This window comes from Teleopsis dalmanni, chromosome 1 (assembly GCF_002237135.1).
Source record: "Teleopsis dalmanni isolate 2A chromosome 1, ASM223713v2, whole genome shotgun sequence".
Classification (NCBI taxonomy): Eukaryota; Metazoa; Arthropoda; class Insecta; order Diptera; family Diopsidae; genus Teleopsis; species Teleopsis dalmanni.
In genome coordinates this window covers 89,948,029-89,967,438 of record NC_051846.1, presented here as the reverse complement: position 1 = coordinate 89,967,438, position 19,410 = coordinate 89,948,029, and the positions used below count along the sequence as shown (strand labels likewise).

The 19,410-nt window shown below is 31.4% G+C and overlaps 3 protein-coding genes across 3 annotated transcripts in view; all 3 read right to left on the bottom strand.

The window, feature by feature from the left end:
- LOC119687069 (gram-negative bacteria-binding protein 1-like) overlaps positions 1-10,751 on the bottom strand; it is a 219,276-nt gene extending 208,525 nt beyond the window's left edge. Inside the window, exons 1-8 of the mRNA XM_038101245.1 lie at positions 10,532-10,751; positions 9,560-10,274; positions 9,323-9,498; positions 8,882-9,267; positions 7,977-8,172; positions 2,694-3,239; positions 2,439-2,627; positions 2,055-2,365 (exon numbers count right to left, since the gene is read on the bottom strand). Coding sequence (XP_037957173.1) covers positions 2,055-2,365; positions 2,439-2,627; positions 2,694-3,239; positions 7,977-8,172; positions 8,882-9,267; positions 9,323-9,498; positions 9,560-10,274; positions 10,532-10,652 — 2,640 coding nt within the window. The 5' untranslated portion in view covers positions 10,653-10,751. The remainder of the gene's footprint in view (positions 1-2,054; positions 2,366-2,438; positions 2,628-2,693; positions 3,240-7,976; positions 8,173-8,881; positions 9,268-9,322; positions 9,499-9,559; positions 10,275-10,531) is intronic.
- LOC119670535 (gram-negative bacteria-binding protein 2-like) lies at positions 2,553-5,250 on the bottom strand. Its single transcript, XM_038080831.1, has 2 exons — positions 5,062-5,250; positions 2,553-3,239 (listed from the first exon to the last, which is right to left on the bottom strand). The coding sequence occupies exons 1-2, from the start codon at positions 5,174-5,176 to the stop codon at positions 2,662-2,664; spliced, it is 693 nt and encodes a 230-aa protein (XP_037936759.1). The 5' UTR covers positions 5,177-5,250; the 3' UTR covers positions 2,553-2,661.
- Positions 10,752-16,247: 5,496 nt separating the features above from the next.
- LOC119668291 (SAGA-associated factor 11 homolog) lies at positions 16,248-17,097 on the bottom strand. The gene has a single exon (XM_038077748.1). The coding sequence runs from the start codon at positions 17,003-17,005 to the stop codon at positions 16,355-16,357; it is 651 nt and encodes a 216-aa protein (XP_037933676.1). The 5' UTR covers positions 17,006-17,097; the 3' UTR covers positions 16,248-16,354.
- Positions 17,098-19,410: the final 2,313 nt, after the last annotated feature.

The following is a 19,410-nucleotide window of genomic DNA, read 5'->3' as shown; positions in this document are numbered from 1 at the left end:
AATAAATGACTTTAATATTATCATATTATAGGTAAATGATCACATAAAAAGTAAATATATAGAGCAATAAGATCTTCAGTCATGACAAAGGACTGTTTGAAGAGATAAACTAATGTTTCACAAAAAGGACACAAATCATTATTGTCCCACAATATCCAGATTAGTTTGGTATGTGTCGTGTACATTAGCAATTTTTTTTCAATATTCTTTTCTGATTAAGAGCCAGTTAACTTATTCATCTTATTTTATCTTCTAAGTATGTATCTTCTAATCTTTATATATCTTCTAAGTATCTGTGTCAGTCTTTATTTCCTTGTATTTCCAAACAACCACGTTTTGCGGAAATAGATTTCAATTTAATTTTTTTGTTTATAAGTTTTCTATTTTAATGTAAATGCTGTGAGGATGGTTTTCTATTCATTCATAACCATTTCTCCAGGTCTTTTAAATTGAAACTTAAGTAAGTAAAAGTGGCTTGAGGGTCGCTTGTATTACAAAGATTAAGAATATCATCTTCTTATATTAGGTACAGAAATTGGTCAAAGTATTTTGCCTTATGGAATACCAGCGTTAGTTTCTTATTTTCCGATACAAAATGCTTTCTCTTTATGTGGAAAATTCTACATCAGTACAGTAGTCCATCGTGTCATATTTTATTGAACGTCTGTACCATGTCCACAAAAAGGGCATGTCAGTGTCTCCAAGAGGCACTGATATCTTCAAAAGAGACCGTAGTTTTGAAGTTCGATTGCTCAAATTGCTTGTTTATATTTTAGTCAGTTAACAAATTTCCGCGTTTCGTTTTAAAGAGTTGACATCTGAATTTCTTATACACTTCTCTTTGAATTAAATCTGTTAATGTTCGTAAGTACGTAAGTTAGAGAGCTCTTTGAAATTAATTCGAAACCATTATAAGTTGCCAAATTGATTTGTTTTTCTTTTGATTTTGTTAGCCTTAAACGCTAAAAGGCATGCTTCGCATTACCTATATCTCCGACAGCTAGTAATTTACTTCTAAGTATTTCGATAAAAAAAATAAGAATTTTCTGAGCAGATGGTTAATCTCAGTTCACATTAGGCCATGGCTGGTGGAAGCTTTTGTTTCTAACATCAAGATTTAAGAAGCTGTAATTATCGAGCTTATTATTATTTATTATTGACATGTTCAAAAGTGTTAATTCAAGAACTTAGTCTAATCACAAAAGATTTCCAATTGTTTCTATTACGCGCTATAGCTCTTAGTTCACTGAGAGATTTACCTGACTCTTCGTTGATTGTCCTTATCCACTTATCCATGTAGTCTTTAGTTGATCGTGATTTCCTTAACCTTGTGGATTAGATTCTAGAGCAGCAAGTATGATTTCGCTGATGGTTTTGTTCTGTTATAGCCCACAGTCGGGCGTTGCAGATCGTTTTAGTCTATCAAAGTCTTAAAATTTGTCTCAAGTGTTTATTGATGAAGATTTGTAGATATCGAGCTTATGTTGGTTTAAAATATAGACAATAGTATATACAATTCATTTTTTGCTCAAAACTTGTAACATATTAATTAAAGTTGGAAAGTTAGCATACGATGAATATTCCGTATGAATTCTTCGTGGATTTCGTAAACGCTATGAAGTGCTTCTATATTACTTATTGGACGATTTGGACAAGTAACTTCATAATATTTGGAAAACCTGACCGGCTCAGCATAAGATGTTCCAAGATTTTATTGAGTAACTTTTGAAGCTGAATTTAATGTACTCAACGTCTGTCTGTTATACATTCCTTTCATTACTGATCGGCCCATTGTGATCTCAAAGTATATTGGACATCCTATGATGTTTAGTATCAGTTTTATTTTTATAACAGGATTAGCTCCTGGAATTTTTTTCACAGCAGTTGTATTGCAAACAAAGGAGTTGCAAAGCAGAAAAATCACTTTTTTACCTTTCATTTGGCTTTTTTAATTTTTATAATCAATTATATATACTTCAATTGCGCGATCCCTAAACTTTTACAACCCTTTATTTACACTTTTTAGTAAAAAAATAATAAATCTTTGAACTTACCTCGCCAGTGAAATACTCTAGTCCTTCATTGATTATTCCGTATTGCTTTCCATCTACAGACATAGATATACTCTCAGTCGTCCATGATATTGAGTAATTGTGAAAATTTTCACCGAAGTGATTTTCACCTAGAAATTCCATAAAATTTTCTGTACGTTTTTGGTTTTTCCAATATACTATTCCAGCATATAAATGCTTGCCGTCAATACCTGACTTGCAATCGTCTAATAAATTCTGATTACCTCGCGCAAACGCTATTCTAATTTGTGAATTTTCATCTTCATATGGGTATGCTGGTTTCAGCATTATATCTGGAAAATATATTTATTATTTAGAAAATAAATTTTCTATTATATTACACGTATATTTATGGGGTTAACCTACATGGAAGTAACCAATCTCCAATCGGCAATTTCGCCCTTATATCAATGCGTCCATATTTAAAAGTAAAAAAATTCTTCGTATTGATTTGTGATGAATTAATAGCAGGATAAAATACGTTTATTATTTCGGTATTGATATAGCAGGCATCTCTAAAATTGCTCGTACATCTATGAAGACATTTATATAATTTTTAATAGCTTTCCTTAATTTGATAAAAAAAGAACTACTTTTTTCTGAGATCAATTGGTTGGGCACGTATTTTCTCGGTTACAGTTGGCACGATGTTTAAACAACCATCACTAACGAAACAGTTCTTTTTTGAGTTATCGAAGAGCACGAATTCTACACTACGATTATCACTGTTCTTATTGTATATATCGTAACTCCAACGAGAGAGGTTAACTTCATCTGTGTTGTCAAAATTTTCTTCAAATATTAAGTCATCTATGCAATTAACTATTGCGGTAGTCGAAGTAGTCTGCGGTTTTCGGCAGTTTTGATTGTTAGTATGAGCTGTCACGCATTCCGGAATAAAATCTTCAATGCTATTTTTTTTAATATTGGATGTGATCACTTTTTTGGGTTTACTATTTTCTATTCGAAAATTTTCTGTATTCAAATATATGCTGTCATTATGGACAATCATTAAGGTAACGGAAACACGGTCGTGATTATTGAGAGTTATGTTTTGCTGACGAGCCGACCACATGTTATCTTGAGGTTTACTTAAATAGTCCATTATTGTTGAACATATATCATTTATTTCAATAACATACACAACCTCTGTTATTCCAGCTTTATCTAGAAATATTTTTTTTTAATAAATTGATTAACTTTTTCAATATAATACAATAATACATAAAGGATATAACCCTGGAACTATTTACGAAAACTGACAAGCTTACCAACACCGCGTTACTGAATCTCAGAAAAATTACAGGCTCCTCAGGGAGGTATGCAGATCTAAGGTCAGTTATTGCTTACTCTGATCAGTTAGTAGAGAGTAAAAGTTGGAAAACACTATACTTTTTATACTACCTTTTTTTATTAACAGATTTTACAGATCGCATTTACAGTCTTTGTCTCAAACAGTAATACATTTATTTAAATTATGCTTATATTTATGATCACTACAACAAAACTACGCGATCGGTTTTATTCCTATTTTGTTTATAATTGTCATTTTAATTATTCTTCTGAAATTTCGACACAGTTGGGAATAAGCAAAACTTGTGTAACGAAGATCGGAAATCTATACCCAATTTGTCTCCGATTTGCAAGGCAATCCTCAACTTTAAGCAGAAATACGAAACTGCAGTAGAGAACCATAGGCAGCTTGTCCATCACGATATACTAATCTTTGCATGGAGACTGTTAGAAATATACCTTAATCAGCTGAATTAAAGGTCGCGTAAACGTAAAAAACCGTTGCTTGCCATAAGGGATAGGGTGATTTGTATGGAATTGATAAAACTATATAAAAAATGAATAACAGACGACTTGTCGAAGATAGTGTTTTCCGACGAAATAAAAATTATTTGAGTTATTTGCGTCCATGCATGAACGCGCATGGACTTGGTGTGTCAATGGAAGTGTTTTGCAGTTGAAAGACGTTTAGTCTACATTAAAGTATGGCAAAGAGCCAATTATGATAATGGGGCTATATGATAGATGGCGGTGTAAGTACAGTACAAAGATTTATAGATAAAATACATAATGTTATGTGAACATATTGAGCACAAACACATAACGACACGAAGCACCTAATGAAGAGGACTAGTGATACTGGGTACAAAGTGTCTTACTGGCCATTTCAGGTCTCTGACCTTATCCCATTGAATATTCATGCGAAGTCCTTAAAGAAAATAATGTAGATGTACCAAAAGATATGAATGAATTGTGGGGCTAGGTGTGATAGTATTTCAAGATAAGAGGTGGTTATATAAAATAATATAATTTATGTGAATATTTGGTATAATAAATATTTTGAAAAAAAAACTATCCATATTTGAAAATACATATATTGATAAGAATAAAACCTATAACTACGATCATGTAGATTTCTGACAGCTATCAGAAACATAAGAATCATTTAAATACGTGGACAGTAATTTAAATAATTTATTATATATTTATAACATTAATCCATAAAACTTGATGTTATATAAAAATTAGCATTAACATTTAATTCAGGTAGAAGTTCAAGAGTTTGCTTAAAAAAAATCCCATAATTGATAAAGATATTTTTAGACAACAAGAACAATACTATATTACTCGATTAAATAAACTTTTGTAATTCATTTTCATTTCATTTGAAAAAAGCACATTTTTCTCTGAATAATGACGCTGATTAATTTGTTTTGTTTAAATGAATTAAATAACATCAAAGCTTCGATAATAATAATGCTTTGATTGGATTAATAATGATTTGATTTTATGAATAAAATCTTTGTTTTCTTAATATTTCTACAAAATCAGCATTTTATCGATTTTAGTTGCGAATTTAGGAGGCGTGTATCTTGTACATCTCTCATGTTAATGGATACATACATACATATGAATACATAAATACGATAACACACACAAACAAACTGAAGCATTTTGGTTCTTTTGACAATCTTACCAGGAACTGATATCTGAAATCCGGTATGTTTTAAGTCAAGTACGATTTCAGGCATCGTATATGCATAGATCTCAATAAATCCATAGACAACTAAAAAATATATTCTAAAACGCATACTAAGTCTTGAAACACTACAACAAAACACAATAATTTGAATAGATTATCTAAAACACAAAATCACACGAGCCGTTTGCAGATAGATCGAACACTAAATTGAGAGTAATGGAACGATAAGAGGTTTGGGTTGCTTGTGCTGATCTATGAATACCTCGAAACTCGTTTTCGAGCAGAGCATTTACTCATTAAAACCGCAAGTAAATAAAAACTCAATTTGTCTAATGTTCTTTCTCAGAAAATGCTTCGCAGATTAATGGTAGCAAGTCATACTTGATGCACTTACTTTATTTACTTCCATCGGACTTGTTCCGAACATGCATTTTACTAATAATATTTTGATTAACATAAATCAAATAAACAAAATATTTAAAGTAACTAAAGGCGTCTCACTCATCAAGTGAAGTGCGAAATTGTTTTTGTTACTTAAGCCTGAAGTTTACTTAAGATATAGATTATTCTAAAAATGGTTGGTTGTTTATTATTAGAGAAGGAAAATACATATAAATAGATAATATATGTGTATTAACTTTGTTCACCAAATATTTTTATTGACACAATAATGAAAATAATAACCGTATTCTGTTATAAAGAATTATACAGTACTTATGTAAATAGGTGTTCCTTAGATTATCGATTTGAAGTTGCAAGTCTTTGCTGGTAGCTTTGCTCACTGGTACCAGCTTAGGTACAGAATAAATATTGGGCAAGACTAAAGAGTAAACCGCAATAACGAGGAAGAATATGAATACCAAGGGTATTCTAAAAGTAATGACAAATCGATTCAAGTCTTTTCTTGTTTTTTTTTTCTTTACCAAGAAATAAATGTATCGAAAATCTATGTAAGTGTTCCTATTAGAACAACCGTTAGGCTGTAATTGTATTGTTACAGCTCAATATTTGTAATGTCGGATTTTACATATACTTCTAAAGTCACTTTTAGTAGGATGCGTTGGATCTTTGTCATGATTTCTGCTGCTACTGGCTGGTCTGTCTGCCATTTTTTATGGAACTTGCACATGTTAGATATTAGTTTACTTATTCTGAATAGCTATACTTCAACTGCAATAGCACGGGGCTTCGATGCAAAAGTAGTGTAAATACTGTTTAAAGCAGTCATGTTCGCTTACCATCTGCAGTACATAAAATATACTCCGCCATGTCTTCTATTCATCAATTTTCTATTTCCCGGGAAAAAATTCGCTGCAGTTAGCGTGTCAGTGTGTCAAACAGTGACATTATCGCTATATGACCTGACCAGATAGTAGGTTGTTATAAAACAGCTGCTATATTTAGTTTGCATTTACCCAGTGCACTACCCAAACATGATTAAGGATCAGAAAGTTCTTAAAAAATTCAAACGGAACCAAGTGCAGTGAATCAATAAATGTATTAAATGTATTAAAAAAAGCTTTAAGAGACGATACTGTGTCACAAACACGAGTTTATGAAAGATAAATATTCTATGAAGAAAGTCGGGAAGACATTAAAGATAAGTTAAAACCTATACAATCAAACAGATTGCGTTTGTTAATAGACGAGTTTCTATTAGAGACAGTTCTGTAAATATAGAAATTGAACGTAATGGCTCAAACACAGACATTTGAAATTAGTAAGGTAGGAGTTAACAATCGCAGGATCATGCAATATTATTCGAATGCCTGATTGCTACCAAACGGGACATCAACTTGTTTGTCTGAAAGGGTCCCGTATGGTTTTTTAGCTCTCAACTCGACAATTGAAGCTCGTTCACTTTCTTTTGGGCTATTGAAGCAACTACACTTAACTAAAAACTGGGTTTTATTAAAAAAATCATTAACTTATAACATTCAGGCGAATAAAATTTAGGAGAACAAAATAATAATGAATTAATTCTGATGGTTTTCCTTCTAATAAAATTTAGGTATCCTATAAGTACGAAATAACAAAGCCTAAATTTCTACCTAAAATTTCTAAAAAGGTTAAAATAAAAGCCTAACCCTCTTATTCAGAATTCTTAAATAATAGTTAACGGAATATATACGTATTAAGTTTTATTGGCACATTTCATATAGTAAGCAGATGATTTTTGATGATATTGGTGATATTGGTGGAGTTTTTAGCCGAAAACTAAGACACAACCAACGCTGTGTGAGCCGGTGATGTAAAATCCATGAGTTTTCCTTCCATAAATCTGACCTCTTTTTGGGAATGGACTCACGCAAACGACGCAAAATAATACTCCTTATTCACCGTTTGACTGTCCGGAAAGAATTCATAGTGTACCACACCACGAATATCAAAGAAAACAGTCAGCATAACCTTGATTTGGACCGACTTTGGCGTTCTCTTTTCGGTTTCGGCTTACCTTCGAAGCACCAATCGGTCGATTGTTGTTTGGTGAGCATGTCAAATTCATAGACCCATGTCTCATCACCAGTTATGATGCGTTCGATGAATGTGTGACGCTTTTTTTGAATGAAATTCAGCTAAAAATCGCCACGTATAGACGCCAAACAAAAACTAATCGTATGATATGCGTTAAACTTTAACAGAATGTGTGTAATAGTGTTGCCAGCGTGAAAATAAAAAAAGTTTACCGATTGAATAAGCGCGGAAATTCAAAAAAAAAACGAATAAATTCTTTTTTGATCACAAGGTATATGATATTAATAATAAATTTTAGCTTTTCAAATTATAATCTTAAAATGTTTTATTTACATTATTTTTAAAATATTTTAACATTTATATCAATTTATTAAATAAAAAATCGCTTATAGCGCAGACTTTAATATTATCACTGAAGTTACTTAGTTAGGTTTAAATGGCATAGACTCGTACATAGTCCACGAGGAGTTTTGAATTTTTCCAAGTTGGTTTCCAATTGTCACGATCTTCCCAGAATTTCAGTGCCCCACTTGGCGATAAATTTTCCCATGGTTTTGGTCGGTAATAAGATATGCAGCCCTCTGGAAAATCAATATGTCCACCGGCAGCTAGACCAATGGTTATATAAAACTGGAATTGAAATAATTCTTTAAAAGTACTATTACAATATTTTTATTTTAATATTATATGTATTATTTTGAGTATTATAACATTCGTATTATTGTGCATAAAGGGTGTGCATCAGCAAAGAAGTCGGAGTCTGCCATATACATCACATACATGCGTAATTAAATAGTTTGGCTTAACAATTCGGCATTTGGATGCTCGTTAACTAATTTTGTATCCACTTTACTCTATGAACTAAACGAGTTAGTCTTCGTCCAAATAGATTTCGTGAATCAAGGTAGACATAGTTTAAGATCACTTTGTTAGGATTACTTAATTGACTACACATGTGAAGTCATTTCTGCTATAAATTAACTTTTACTCGTTTAGGTCAAAATTTTTATAAATAAAATTGAGATAAATTTAATAAATAGTAAATTATTGATATATAACCTAACTATATGTAGAAAAAATTAAAAAAAAATAAATTAAAGTATCCGTAGGTAGATTATACTGACGATACCAAGGGACTCACTTAAGCCCATAGGTACATTATGTTACCGTATAATTACAAATTCAAGGGTTAGAAACACTTAGAATCTTTGGCAAAGCAATGTATCGGTAAAGGTGGAGTTAATTTTGTTAATTTTGTTTTTGGTTTGTTTTGAATTATCATTAAGTTAAGTTAAAATATCATTAAAATTAGTTTATCTTAGAATATCAAATCTATCACCTCTTTATCAAAAGGTGCCATCGAATCACCGCTTTTCCATGCACTGGAGTAACCCAAGTCTTTTGCATAAGTCTCTGCGAAATTTCCTTCAACTACTCCATATTCTTCACCATCAATGAAAAATTTGAAATTCTGCTTATTCCAAATCATTGTATAGTTATGGAATTCTTCACCGAAGTGCACATCGCGATATGTGCTTCTTAAAGTTTTTTCCCGGAATAGTGTATTTGGAGTTACAATTCCGCCCCCATAGAGTCGGCGACCATCAATGACATCATCATTTCGTGACATCAAATTCTCATTTCCTCTAGCAAAAGCAATGCGAATTTGTCCCGACTGATAGTTGTCGTGCCCGTAAAAATTTTCTAAAGGTTCCAAAAGCAACACTTAAAAACTCAAATGAAAAACTAATGAAATAAATAAAATAAAAGTGTGCCTTACACGGCAGTAGCCAATCTCCTTGTGGCAGTTTGGCGCGTATTTCAACTCTTCCATACATAAAACTAAAGGATTGCCTAGTATTCATACGTGCAGAAATTACAGGTGGTAACACGGTTGCAGCGATGCCATGTGCAACACGCTTGCACTCCAGTTCGGAATTTTTATAGCCAGTACATCTAAAACATTATTATAATTGTTATTTTAATAGTATATAGACTCAAATGGATTGAAATATACCTGTCGCCCAGGTTTAAACGCCCATGTTGTATGTTAGTTCCTGGCTTGTCGTTATTCCATAAGATAGGAATTATTTCTACTTGTCCATCTTTAATACGAACGTTGGTATCATAGAGTGTAAATTCGTAGTCAAGCACATCTTGTGCAATACGCACTTCCTGCTTCCACAACTGTGAATTCAGTTTAACGCCATCAAAACTGTCTTCAAAAATTAATTGATCTTTGCAAGCTTGTCGTTTTCCATATGTGGTAATGGAAGGTAAGCAGTTGTCGTTTTTATTTTTGATTTCTATATCCGGATTAGGAGTGTTTGTATTCCTCTCTTCTTCTTTCTTTAAATCAATATTTGGGTTTTCGTTTGTATTATTAGTATCGCTAGTATTTTCATTAGATTTTTTTTCTTCATTATCATCCGTAACCTCTTCCTTACCTTGCTTATTAGTTTCGCTTGTGTTTTGACCTTTTGGTGGAATGACATTGCTTCTAATAGATTTTACAAAAATTGGGTTAGAAGTCGTCCGATATACCATTTTGTTATGTTGCACATTGATCCATAAATAAACCACATCATCATCTTGTAGGTTTCTTTGGTTTTCGTATGCCCAACGGTTATTGGTTGGTGCGAGTACCCTTTCACTGTATTGGCCTTCTTCAAATCGCTTGAACGGCTGATTCAGTTTAATATTGAAGGCAACGTTTTCCACTCCAGCCACATCTGTGAATTTGTATTTTATTATTAAGTGCATATTTATATTTATAACTTATGTTACAAACACGATTTGTAAAAAATGGGAAAATGTATATTTCCCACGATAAGAGCCGACCAATGAATTAAAAACAGGCATCTGTATCTCTTCAGGTTAAGTATTGTAAAAAAAAAAGTCGTTTATATTTTTAGAGTAAAATTTTGTTGCTCTTATCAATTTGAATGCCGAATCAGAACCATTAGATGGGAAAAAAATTAATGTTTACCTGGAATTGATACACGAAATCCCTGCTCAAGCAGTTCCAATTTAGGTGAGGGTATTTGATATGCAAAAAAACTCCAAAATTGGCTTGTAAACAACACAAACACACAAAAATATCTGTACATATTTTTTATTTTAAAAACTCATAAAACTAAAAAATTTTATGTTAGACGAGCGACCCCCACACAGTTACGTACTCTGTGGTTGAACGCTTCAGTGTGACTGATTTCTAGCCAGGCAAGACTGAGTTTCACGACTTAAGCTAAGCCGTTCTGCAAAATCTCAATCTCGTTTCTTTGTTTCTCACATCTCTTTTCTCGAACTCCTAGAGGGGAAATACTTTTGGGAGGTGTGTAAAACAAAAAAGCAATATTTTTACTAGATTTTAAATTCTCAGTTCAATAATACTAATTGTATCTCACTTAAGGTCATCAATTTTTATTACCAGTACTAGATGTTGTTTCTGTTGAGTGTGTGTAGCCTTCAGAAATCTTCACTCTACATAAATATACATTACAAAGCTTCATTCTTAGCATATTCAGTGGTCAGGGAAATTGTTTACGTTCTGAAATTTATGCTTTGATTGACAGCTTATAAAGATTTAAGACTAAGATACAAATTGATTATTATACTAATACTAATTGTTTAATGCAGATGGGGTTGGGTTTTAGATTTCTTTTAGTAATGTGTAATATTTTGGTTTAATAGAAGTTAAACCGTTTTTGAAGCATTTAATGTTATCATATATATTGAAGAATCTAATATATTTCATCATAGAAATAAATTATTGTCACTTGACACAAACAGCTTAATTGGTATAAACATATGAAATGCAAACGGAAAAGTTGCTCTACATCTCCTTAAGCCGCTGTTTAATAATAATCGCTTCAACCTCAAAAATAGAAAGTTATTATGGTCGTGTGCGAGTTAGGCTAAGTTGATGCTAAACCAAATGGGAGATTTTTTGGGATTTTTTGCACTGCACACATTTAGCCATTTATCAACACGTATCGACACATCACTACATTATCGGCTCATCTTAGAATTTCCCTTATTTAGAACGCAACTTAGGCTAACTCGCACACGTCCTATATACTCAAATAATTAGGCCAGTACTACTGTACGGATGTGTAACATACAGCAAATCCTCAAATAGTGCCATAAAGCAATTACACATAGCACAAAATCTGATTTTTAGAAGACTAATTAAGATTCCTTGGTATATTAGAACGATAGACATGCATAGAGATCTAAGAATCGATTCAGTGAAAAAATATATCAAGAACAGAGCCCTAAAATTACTCACAAAAGTTGATACGTTGCCCAACCCCGCTCTAACAAACCTTAAGTCCACCTCAGGATGCACAGGAAGATATGCTGATTTACAGTTCGTCATCATTTATGTTAAAAGATAATAATTCTAGTATAGTTAAAGCAAAGAATCTATAGTACAAAGAAGTGCCACGCTCATACAAACGAAATACCCACTTTATTTTGCTGGTGGATTTATAATAAATCCACCCAACCTCATGCAACAATGTTCGATCGAGTCACAACTGGTATGATGTCCATTTTAAACCTACATATATGTGAGTCGAGTAAGGCTGACAAAAGCCCGACTGCATTCGTATTCAATCATACATGCAACCCTCTGTATTATATTATACGCATGTTTGTATGTTTGTTCGCTATAAAATGTTCAAACGATCAAACATTATTTCAGTGACGAAATCAAAATTGTGTACATTTGATAAGTTATTGAATTTAATAGCATATAAAACAAAATTACCTGTTTGCTATTGGTATGAATTGTAATGTAAAAACACATTACAAATTTATTTATGTCTCAAATCTGATTTTTTCCTTTTTCTGACTTTTCCAATTTTAACATTTCAATCCTTTGTAAATAGCATTTATGCGCTTCCTCAAACCAGGAAGCATTATTAGTGGTTTTAGTGACTTCTATACATTTTTTCAATATAATTTTTCTTACTTTTCTAATATTTTTATTTTCTTTAAAATACTTTTAAAACACTTTTATATGAATCTTAAAAACATTTTTTAAAATAATCACAAAAAGTCACCAAAAATTCAAACTATTAAGAAGTAGTTCCTTTTGAGGTAAAATATATGCACAAATGTGCAATAAAAACATACATATTAATATACTATAGACTTCATGTCTCCAATATCACATTTGTACATACATAATGGTTTTTGTAGTGCATCATTTTTTGCAATAAAAAAAATAATATGTTCTATTACTCTTTACTCCTATGATATAGGCCTTTCCAGTACAAGAAAATAAAGCAACAAAGTACATGGTAAAATTGTTTCAGGGATTTCTTTACCATTCACTTCGCTACTAATCAATGTATATTAATAAAATAGACAAATAAAAACAAGAAAGGCAAAAGAAACAGGCATATAAAAACAATTGTGGGTTGCAATGAGTTTGAACTGAACATCATACCAGTTGTGACTCGATCGAACATTGTTGCATGAGGTTGGGTGGATTTATTATAAATCCACCAGCAAAATAAAGTGGGTATTTCGTTTGTATGAGCGTGGCACTTCTTTGTACTATAGATTCTTTGGTTAAAGCAAAGAATCTATAGTACAAAGAAGTGCCACGCTCATACAAACGAAATACCCACTTTATTTTGCTGGTGGATTTATAATAAATCCACCCAACCTCATGCAACAATGTTCGATCGAGTCACAACTGGTATGATGTTCAGTTCAAACCTATATGTAAGTCAAGTAAGGCTGACGAAAGCCCGACTGCATACGTATTCAATCATACATGCAACCCTCTGTATTACATTATACGCATGTTTGTATGTTAGTTCGCTGTAAAATGTTCAAGCGATCATACAGCGTTTCAGTGACGAAGTTAAAATTGTGTACATTTGATAAGTTTTTGAATGTAATAGCATATGAAACAAAATTACCTGTTTGATATTGTTATGAGTTGTAGTGTAAAAACACATTACAAATTTATTTATGTCTCAAATCTGATTTTTTCCATTCTATGAAGCTTTATTCTTGAATGTTACCCATGCGCAATATTTCCGAATCAATATCGTAATCACCAATTTTAACATTTTAATCCGGTGTAAATAGCACTCATGCGCTTCCTCAAACTAGGAAGCATTATTAGTGGTTTTAGTGACTTCTATACATTTTTTCAATATAATTTTTCTTACTTTTCTAATATTTTTATTTTCTTTAAAATACTTTTCAAACACTTTTATATGAATCTTAAAAATATTTTTTAAAATAATTACAAAAAGTCACCAAAAATTCAAACTATTAAGAAATAGTTCCTTTTGAGGTGAAATATATGCACAAATGTGCAATAAAAACATACATATTTATATACTGCAGACTTAATATCATGTCCAATATCACATTTGTACATACATAATGGTTTTTGTAGTGCATCATTTTTTGCAATAAAAAAAATAATATGTTCTATTACTCTTTACTCCTATGATATGGGCCTTTCCAGTACAAGAAAATAAAGCAACAAAGTATAGGAAAAAATTGTTTCAGGGATTTCTTTACCATTCACTTCGCTACTAATCAGTGTATATTAATAAAATAGAAAAATAAAAACAAGAAAGGCAAAAGAAACAGGCGTATAAAAACAATTGTGGGTTGCAACGAGTTTGAACTGAACATCATACCAGTTGTCACTCGATCGAACATTGTTACATGAGGTTGGGTGGATTTATTATAAATCCACCAGCAAAATAAAGTGGGAATTTCGTTTATATGAGCGTGGCACTTCTTTGTACTATAGATTCTTTGGTTAAAGCTTAGTGTGCGGCAGGGATAAGCCCCCAGCCACAAAAGAGTAAAAGTGCGCAATAGCACTAACTCAAATCATAACAACAACAACAGTCAAATTTAGACAGTTGGTTAATTTTCTCAATTGACTTACTTTGTTATTCGATCTGTTTTAAAATCATAAAAAAAACCAATCTATAAACAAAGCATAACAACTCTAAAACCGCGCCCTGCGTACATATTTTTGCAACACATTTGTTTTTGTGAAACCATCTACTATTCGACATTATCTAATTTCCCATTTTATATCATATATTTAATACCATTTTAATTATAATATTAATTATTATCTAATTATAAGTATATAATCTACACTATGTAGATTATGTATCGTCAAAAGAGAAGTGTGCTTTGCCCAATCCACAGAAAAGGTAATCCTGCATACAGTGCCAACTATCCAAGGATGAGTTTTTTAAATATCGCATGTAAGGTTCTGTCAACCGAACTATGTGAAAGATTGAAGATTGATCATTGTCAGTGTGGCTTCAGACCTGGCAAAACCACCCTAAACCAGATATTCACAGCGCGTCTGGAAATAAGAAATACAAATTGACACACATCATCTATTTATTGATTACAAACTCGCTTTAACCTAATGTTGGAAATAATAATTCGAGCAGCAGATTTAAACCGCAATGGCACAATATTCTACAAAAGTGTAATGCTGCTTGCGTAAGACGATGATATTGATACATTTGCCTGAATACCCGCGCCGTCAGTGCGGCATTTTCCAACATAGAAAAACAAGCGAAGCAAATGGGTCAACAAACAAATATCCTTAGCACCTTGGGACCCACGTCACTGTTAACAATTATAAGTTGGAAGTTGTGATAGACTTTGTTTATTTGGGAACCAGCGTAAACACCAAAAATGACGTCAGCCTAGAAATTCAAAGAAGAATCACTCTTGCCAACAGAGATGCAATTAAAAAATAAAGTTCTCTCTCGACAAACGAAAATCACGCTCTATAAATTTCTTATCATGTCGTGCGAATGGAAGAAAGTGCTACGGCTAGAATGGTGCTTGATTCGGTATCTGCAGGTGGAAAACGCAGTACTGCCATAGTAGTCATAGTTTTATAGCTAAATTTTGTAACGACACGTTTTGTTCGTTTCTACTGCCAGAAGAAATAAATGTTATAATAAAAAGCATTTAAATATAAAAAAAATATAATATAAAATATATTACAACATATAAATACTATAATAAATAGCATTTATATGTTATGTCCTTTAATACATTTTGGGGGAGGAAAGGAAAACTGTTCAAACCTTCTTCCGAATACGCGCCCCACAATTGGCTGCCTTTTAAACGAATAGGAATATTTAGGGATAATCTGAAGCTTATTTACTAACTTTTTTTATTATTTATAAAATAAATAACAACAAATTTGAATTAGCATAATTTTAATTCTATTTAATTCTACAAAATAATACGATGGAATGCTTCATTATGATTTTCCTAAATTAATGGATCCACTTATTCATTAAATCTATTCATTTAAGTTTATAAAATTATACACTAAATTATATTATATTCTTAATTATTTATTAATTTTTATACGAATGCTTTACAAAAAAATAAAACTATATCAAATGTTTCCACAACGAACCGCAGCCCAAGTGGGCTGCTTGACACAGACATCATTCCTTCAATAGTTCTTTTATAAGTGTAGTTCCTCAAGAGACTTTTTAACTTGATTTTCCACTTACTGCATACATATAATATATAATTTATTAGTATAAGATTGCAAATGTGTTTATTTGCATTATATATATATAGGTGATTTTCCATGCAGTTTATTTAATATTCAATATCAATTTTCGATGCAAAAACTTAAAATTAATCAAAAATAAATGCATAAAAGGAACTAAGAAAAATATAATTTGATATACTTCTTCATTTTTTATGTATTCCTTCTTTTGCAGATGAAAAGCGAAACTGCTAGTTGAAACCACTTTCTTTATCCAGCTTAAAATGATTTTCCATTTTTTTTGTTACCGTTATTGCGTGACTTCTTGCGGCGCTTTTCTGACCGATCGATTTCAGCATCGTCATCATCACTGATTAAAACATTTGCTGACTGAAGATATGAGGAAGAAGATGAAGAGCTGGCACTGGTCGCTTCCCTTGTAGCTAAACGCCTACTTGCTATACGCAACGATAAACGTCCCATGCCCATACAGTTTTCCAAATGCGATGCAAAACGAGTACAGGAGACCGGCTTATCACAGTTGGGACATATGCAATCATCCGCTTTCTTGGTATTCGAAGGGCCAAAAATGTCGAAATTCGGTAACTCCACAATGCGATGAGAATTGGTTGCATCGTCCTCTGGTACACCTTCCATAGCTGTCATATTACCATTTTTTCGGAGATGGTGCACTTCTAGAAATACTCCTACCACTGCATCGTCAACCAATGATTGATACAAATAATTGGCTGCCTCATCCAAGGTTTTTGGATCGTTAACAATTTCTTTGTAAGCCTTAAGGAGAGCAGCTGTTGTTATTGAATTTGATTTTTCAAAAGACAAGTGTTTAACACTAATCCCAGGTGCATTTATTTTGTTACTTCCCAATGCTGGACTAGTAGATGGAGCTTTCATAGAATCTGTTGCCATTTTATTTAACGTACTACTGAACTTTGCGGACCCCTCACTCTGCCTTACTTTTGTCAACAACAGAGAATAATTGTTTGTATACTTATTTTATGTTTTATGTGTCTGTAAATTAAATTCAATATTAAACGACATCAGCTGAGCATCTATTGTGAATGGGTTCAGTAATGTACTTGCGTAAACCCAGCGGGAAATAATGTAATATAATTGTGTTTGTAATGCTTTTTTAAATTTTAATTATTTTTATCTTATATTGCGTTTACATTGGCCGAAAATGACTCATTTTGAATGAATGGAACGCATACGAACGTCGTTGGGACGCATTCATACAGAATGTGATGGAATGGCTCATTCGCGCTTAAAATTTTATATGCAAGAATGAGCCATTCGCTTCTCATATTCGATTTTTGACCAAAATGAGCCATTTTCGGCCAGTGTAAATGCCGTATTACATTACATAAGAAAACTAATATTAGCATAATACCTTCCATAAAACTTCCTAAATTATTTAATTTAGAACTGTGAACCTTTCATTTTCTATCCGATAAAAAGGACAATATATGCAGATTATAGAAACAAATTAAATGAAAATTATATATATAAATGTTTATATTTGTAGGAATCTTATTTTATTTATTTTATAAAAATAAGTTATTGTAAAATTTGTAGGTATTGTACTTCACAGAAAATTTATTTAACAAAGTTATCTCGACATAATGTTGTGTTAGAAGGCTATTGATGGGAGGTCTTAGTTTGTTTTAAAGTAAGTAATACAATTATACAATCTGATGGTCAAGCTGTTTTGCTTTTGAGGTCAGTCTAATTCAAATTTAAAATTGTATTTCTTTCAGGGTTTGAATTGCTGTTGCTAATTGCATTGCTTGCATAATTGCTAACGCATTGCATATGAAAATGAAATAAAAATATGCATTAGCAACAGCAAAAAACGTAAACTGGTTTCATTTTGATTGCTTGCTAATAGTCAATTTTACATTTTTGACTATTATGCATTTGGAATATATGCAACTTGCTTGCTTATGCGTTAGCTGCTTGTGTTTTGCTATTAGCAAATGTATATGGATTTCTTCTTTTTGTTTTTTTTTTAAGGGAATGTGTACGCATTATTTCTTTGTTGGTGCATTGAATATAGTTGTGCAAAATTGTAAGTAATGTGTGTGCGTACAATTTGTATGCAATTAATATTATTTTATCTGTAAATAGATTATGCCTAAATTTATGTTTTTTTTAATTATTAAATTTATGATATATATGATATATATGATATATATGATATTAATTATTAATTATTAATTTATATATATATATATATATATATATATGTTTATATTTGTGGGAAAATTTTAAATAATATGTAAAACATATTATATACAAAGTTGCCGTTATTCTAAAGTGTTTCATTTTAATCGGTGTATCATGGCTCCGCGACTTAATAAATTCGCAATTCTTCAACATTTTAATATAAATAGTGATAGCGATTTAGCAGTTTGTAAAATTTGCAAACATTCGTTGAAGAGGGACAGAATATTTAATTTAAGAACACATTTAAAAAATATGCACCAGTTAAATATAAATAAAAATGAAGATTCCAGCTCAAGTAGTAGTGCAATAGTTGTGAAAAAATCATTCCGAAAACAAACAATTAAAATCGAAATGAGCAACGAGCTGTACGAAGAAGTCGAACTGCTAAATCGCTATCACTATTTATATTAAAATGTTGAAGAATTGCGAATTTATTAAGTCGCGGAGCCATGATACACCGATTAAAATGAAACACTTTAGAATAACGGCAACTTTGTATATAATATGTTCTACATATTACTTAAAATTTTCCCACAAATATAAACATATATATATATATAAATTAATAATTAATAATTAATATCATATATATCATATATATCATATATATCATAAATTTAATAATTAAAAAAAACATAAATTTAGGCAAAATCTATTTACAGATAAAATTATATTAATTGCATACAAATTGCACGCACACACATTACTTACAATTTTGCACAACAATATTCAATGCACCAATAAAGAAATAATGCGTACATATTCCCTTAAAACAAAAACAAAAAGAAGAAATCCGTACACATTTGCTAATAGCAAAACACAAGCAGCTAACGCATAAGCAAGCAAGTTGCATATATTCCAAATGCATAATAGTCAAAAATGTAAAATTGACTATTAGCAAGCAATCAAAATGAAACCAGTTTACGTTTTTTGCTGTTGCTAATGCATATTTTTATTTCATTTTCATATGCAATGCGTTAGCAATTAGTCGTTTGACAAAAATTGACTGGTCAATATTTATGCATTAGTCAAAATATGGTTGCTTTTGCTAATTTTCAGCAAGCAATTCAAACCCTGATTTCTTTCTT

Excerpts from the sequence above, each read along its gene's own strand:
- LOC119670535 (XM_038080831.1), bottom strand. The coding sequence starts at position 5,176 with ATGCGTTTTAGAATATATTTTTTAGTTGTCTATGGATTTATTGAGATC. Across the intron at positions 3,240-5,061 it reads ATTTCAGATATCAGTTCCTG|ATAAAGCTGGAATAACAGAG; the intron begins GTAAGATTGTCA and ends AAATATTTCTAG.
- LOC119668291 (XM_038077748.1), bottom strand. The coding sequence starts at position 17,005 with ATGGCAACAGATTCTATGAAAGCTCCATCTACTAGTCCAGCATTGGGA.